We start from the raw sequence: 6,000 nt of genomic DNA, 5'->3' as shown, positions 1-6,000 counted from the left end.
AGAGTGTTTACAGCCATCTGCAGGACCCACAGTGGAACTACTGAACCTTTTACACTGCAACAGAAAATCAGAATAAACAGGCAACTTCAGCCTTCAACAACTGAGGAATAGAGGAAATCCAGCACAGATAACTTTAATCAGACTTTAATATGTATATAACTTTAATAATAACTTTATTTACTTCATAAAATGAATAATTAATAACCGTGCTTCAAAAAGAAAATAATTATTTTCAGTTAAAAGCAAGAAAATTATTTTATAGACAGACAGACGAACAGACAGAGAGATATATAGACAGACAGACAGACAGATTGATAGAGAGACAGATAGCTCTATAGATAGATCGACAGACACACAGACAGACAGATATACAGACAGACAGAGAGAGATACAGACAGACAGACAGAGTGATTGATAGAGAGACAGACAGACAGATCGATCTATAGACAGACACGCAAACAAACAGATAGATATATAGATAGACAGACAGACAGACAGACAGACTGATTGACAGACAGACAGATACGCTAGATAGACAGACAGATAGATCAACAGACAAACAGATAGATAGATATATAGACAGACAGACAGACAGAGAGAGATACAGACAGACAGATAGATATACAGGCAGACAGACAGACAGATCTTTAGACAGACAGACACACAGACAATAGACAGACAGACAGACACACAGACAGACAGACAGATAGATACATAGACAGATAGAAACTTTATTGATCCTGAAGGATACAGCAGAGTAAAAAAAATGATAAAAGAAAGAAGTAAACAAAAAATAAAAACACAGTGATATTTTTTCCATAAATTATGAAAACATGATTAAAAATACAACTATGGATAATAATAATAATAATAATAATAATAATAATAATAATAATAATAATAATAATATTATTATTATTATTATTATTATTATTATTATTATTAATAATAATACATGAATGTTTATAAAATTGATTTCTACGTTTAAATTGTCTTCAGTAATTTAATTACAATTGATTTACAGTTAAATTATAAATACGTATAAACAGCGACCTAAACCGCTTCCGCATTTATAAACTTCAGCTCCCACAATGCTTTGCACAGGCAGAACTGCGCATGCGGTTCAAGTTGCATGAAATCTTTCGCATCGTATCGTATACCAATGAGCGCTTTAGTTCCCTACAGGAGGACCGCTTCATTTTATTTACCCTACCCGTATTCGGACAAACTCCGCCTCCAATACTGTGATTGGCCAAGAGCATCACGCCTTCTGAAATAAGATTGGCTACAAAAATAAAATAAAATAAAAAAACCAAAAAAGATCGACGCCCTTCCTGATGTCCTGGTCAACGTTTCTATGGTAACAGCGAGGCTCTTGATTCGTGAATCTCTCGTCTGTGCAAGCTTATAATGGAAAATATTATTATTTTCTAAATATATATTTTTTAAATTTATATTTGAAGACATTATATATTTTCACATATTTTAGTTTCAGTTTTAATTTTACTCTACCGGTCTTTTTTTAAACAAATGGCGACACAGTAAACAACGAACATTGTGAAAACATCATCATAAACTTAATAAAAACGATTTAATCATCTACCGGTTAAAAAAACATGCATTTAATCTGAGTTTAAAAAAAATAATAATAAAAAGCGCAGTGTTTCAGAATCAAGTTCATCATTTTTTGAACGCTTTATTAGAACAACACAATACAATACAACAAAGCCAATCATTTAAAGGAAATACTGTACATAGACTTCAGATATTAACAGAAAGAAGTAAAAAATAACAAGAAACAAAAACAAACAAACCTAAATTATAATGAATGCAAGTAATCAATTATATAAAGAGTTAGCAGATCACCTATTCAGTACTGTGCTAATAAAACACAAAAGTCTGTCATTTTTTGAGTTTTTCTTAACTATATTTAAAGACTTAAAGAGTGTTTCCATTTGTAAGGAGAACAGAGAGAAAGAGGGTTGGAATTTTTGCCATTTTTGCTTATGAACAAAAAATTAGCTTGCAAAATTAAAAAAATTCGCAACATATTCTTTTCAGGATTTTCATAATACAAAAAATATATATATTTGATACTAAGAGAGTAAGCCACATCCAAGTGATCAAAGAGGTACTTATTAAGGTCAATAAGAAAAAGTTCGGACTTCCGCAAACAGCAATGACGTCACCGAATCCCTCAGCCTAGGAGGCGGGATACAACTTAGCTAACCAATCCGTATACACAAGGGCGTGGCTTGCCTGAATACGGATAGGGAAGCGTAACATAAGGCGACAATCGTCTTTTCCCGACTGCTCGCATCCCTCATTCCATCTCCTCCTCCATTCAGCGCACCAGGCTTTGATCTGATCTGTCAGAACTACATTTGATCCCAAGAAAAAAAAAAGACATTGCTTTGTTTTATTGCATTTTATTTCTTTATGCATTAATCGCCCGGCCGGAGCCTGGGTGGTGTCCCGCTATTACAATGATTGAAAGACCAGACTCAGCTGTCTCCAGTGTTGCGGTGAGTGCACAGCTCTGTGCATCATATACACTCTAAAATAAACGCTTTATTTTATAAAATATAGCTCGTTGATTGAATTTACAAGGTGGTGCATTGCATACATTTGTTTATAATCTCAGTCATGACTTTATTAGAGCCATTCCTGATTTATTATTATTATTATTATTATTATTATTATTATTATTATTATTAATAATTTCTCTTAACACTAAAATCTGAAAGGCTGGAGTTTAAACAATGGCACCTTTCTCTAATTATCTATTTAAAAAAAAAAAACTACTTTTTTTTTTTTGCATGATAACATGCCTCTAAATGCACAATCCGGACTAAACAGTCTGCGCATGCGCGACTGAATTAAATTACAAATTAAATAAACAGTCTGCGCATGCGTGACAAATTATTTCAAACCCATTTTAAGCCTCCGGTTTTTAATCGAACACACCGGTTTTTAGATTACAGCATTATTTAAATCCTTATAAGTACAGTTAAAGAATAAAATCAGCCACTTTCCTTTCTGTATGTTAATATTTTCTTATTAAACCTGAATATACTGCCTGGTAGTGGCAGTATATTCAGTACAGAGCGCGAGAGCACAATTTAATTTAAATTAAGTAAGGAATAAAAAAAGGCCATGTTAGCAACATGCTAACTACAATCACTATGACTTGGTTTTTGGTCAGGGTTTAGTGGGCGACTGAAATGTAGTGATTTGATAATCAGAATAGTCATAGTGAAAATGTTGGACGATTTATTTAATATTTATTGTCACAAATTATTAATCTGGGAAAATAAACAACAGTTTTTTTAATGTTATGAAATTGGTGTGCTGTAGCTATGGGAGCGTTCGCCAAACTCGAGCGTGACGTAATATTGCACATGCGCATAAAACTGGTTGGCAAGAACCATTTACAATGGCCGACAAAGTTGCATCATTACCTAGTTTACGCAATATTGCGCATGCGCATAAAACTGGTTGGCAAGAACCATTTACAATGGCCGACAAAGTTGCATCATCAGCTAGTTTACGTAATATTGCGCATGCGCATAAAATTGGTTGGCAAGAACCATTTACAATAGCCGACAAAGTTGCATCATCGGCTAGTTTACGTAATATTGCACATGCGCATAAAATTGGTTGGCAAGAACCATTCACAATGGCCGACAAAGTTGCATCATTACCTAGTTTACGCAATATTGCGCATGCGCATAAAATTGGTTGGCAAGAACCATTTACAATGGCCGACAAAGTTGCATCATTACCTAGTTTACGCAATAATGCGCATAAAACTGGTTGGCAAGAACCATTTACAGTGGCCGACAAAGTTGCATCATCGGCTAGTTTATGTAATATTGCGCATGCGCATAAAACTGGTTGGCAAGAACCATTTACAATGGCCGACAAAGTTGCATCATTGGCTAGTTTACGTAATATTGCACATGCGCATAAAATTGGTTGGCAAGAACCATTCACAATGGCCGACAAAGTTGCATCATTACCTAGTTTACGCAATATTGCGCATGCGCATAAAATTGGTTGGCAAGAACCATTTACAATGGCCGACAAAGTTGCATCATTACCTAGTTTACGCAATAATGCGCATAAAACTGGTTGGCAAGAACCATTTACAGTGGCCGACAAAGTTGCATCATCGGCTAGTTTATGTAATATTGCGCATGCGCATAAAACTGGTTGGCAAGAACCATTTACAATGGCCGACAAAGTTGCATCATTACCTAGTTTACGCAATATTGCGCATGCGCATAAAATTGGTTGGCAAGAACCATTTACAATGGCCGACAAAGTTGCATCATTACCTAGTTTACGCAATAATGTGCATAAAACTGGTTGGCAAGAACCATTCACAATGGCCGACAAAGTTGCATCATTACCTAGTTTACGCAATATTGCGCATGCGCATAAAATTGGTTGGTAAGAACCATTCACAATGGCTGACAAAGTTGCATCATCACCTAGTTTTCATAGCAATTTATTGCAGTATGCAAGTTCGTTGCCAACTGATGCAAAGCAAAGATATGCAGCAAAGCTTCTGTACAACAGTGGCACCAAAGTTTTGCCTGATCCTTGCGCGGTTACGGACAAATGGCCTTCGGCGATATCTACAGTGCTCAGCGTAAATGAGTGCACCCCCTTTGAAAAGTAACATTTTAAACAATATCTCAATGAACACAATTTCCAAAATGTTGACAAGACAAAGTTTAATATAACATCTGTTTAACTTATAATGTATAACTTAGATTACACATTTTTCAGTTTTACTCAAATTAGGGTGGCGCAAAAATGAGTACACCTCACAACAAAAACTACTACATCTAGTACTTTGTATGGCCTCCATGATTTTTAATGACAGCACCAAGTCTTCTAGGCATGGAATGAACAAGTTGGCGACATTTTGCAACATCAATCTTTTTCCATGGTGAACATAATTCAAGAACGTTAATGTGGTATCTGGAATGCTTCACGGCACCCTGACAAAAGGTCTAGCATATCAGAATTTTTTGTATTTTCTCGCCTAATTTGACAACTCCGACAACATGTTCTTTGACACTCCTTTCATAGCAATTTTTGACAATTTCTTGACCCTCCTCCCTGACGACACCCAAGGGCGTGAATGATGATTGGTCGGGGTTAAACTTGAAGTGTTGCCAGTCTCCCGACCAAGACACAGCAAGAATCCATGGCATTATGATTGTCTAATTTGATATGGTGACCATTGTGAAAGACAAAAATATCATGTAGTCTGATCCTGGCATAACTCCGCACACTGCTGATTAATTTTCATAAGCAAACCCCAAATATTCATTCATATTCTTTAGTTGGCAGAAATATATTACTGGACTGAACGAATCAATCTGTGTGGAGGATGAAGATGAATGACTAAATGCTTATTTGTGGAGCAGTAAAAAGTTTCATTAGATTGTTTGTAGTAGCTGGCTTAGATCTCGGACTCGGGTATCAGTGAAATAGCATAAGATGCCCTAAAGTCAGCCTCTCATATACTTTCTCTTTTTTGTAGACACTCAGGCTTGACATAGTGATGGATGAAAATCTATGCAAAAACTCTGAAATGTACACACTTACTGTTAACTGCACTTTACTTTTGGATGAAAAACAAAGAGTGAAAACACTAACTCAACTTGAAATTCCAACACATTAACTTGGGGAAGTCTTTTCAACTACAAGTTCCTTCCTTGGCTGCATTCGAAACAGAAGGTTCATGCCTTGTTACCTCACTGTCGTAATAGACAGGTATCTCCATAAGGCAGGACTTTCGACTGAAGACGTTGGTTTGGAATGTCCTTTTAGGATAGCATTTAAGGTAATGTGTGACGTCACCATGCCGTGTAATTAAATCAAAGAGTTAGCTAGTTGGCTAGCAGATGCCTCACAGATCATCAATCCATTCATTATCTATACTACTTATCTGTCAGGGTCACGGGGGAAGCTGGAGCCAAA

General features: G+C 35.9%; 1 protein-coding gene across 2 annotated transcripts in view; it reads left to right on the top strand.

Moving 5' to 3' along the window:
- The first annotated feature begins 2,292 nt into the window (after window positions 1-2,292).
- LOC132890983 (septin-7-like) overlaps window positions 2,293-6,000 on the top strand; it is a 125,716-nt gene continuing 122,008 nt past the window's right edge. For both annotated transcript variants that reach the window (XM_060928400.1, XM_060928399.1), the window contains exon 1: window positions 2,293-2,525. In XM_060928400.1, coding sequence (XP_060784383.1) covers window positions 2,487-2,525 — 39 coding nt within the window. In that variant the 5' untranslated portion in view covers window positions 2,293-2,486. The remainder of the gene's footprint in view (window positions 2,526-6,000) is intronic.

The sequence above is a fragment of the Neoarius graeffei genome, chromosome 8 (genome assembly GCF_027579695.1).
Source record: "Neoarius graeffei isolate fNeoGra1 chromosome 8, fNeoGra1.pri, whole genome shotgun sequence".
NCBI classification, from domain to species: domain Eukaryota; kingdom Metazoa; phylum Chordata; class Actinopteri; order Siluriformes; family Ariidae; genus Neoarius; species Neoarius graeffei.
This window is presented reverse-complemented; position numbering and strand designations above follow the sequence as displayed.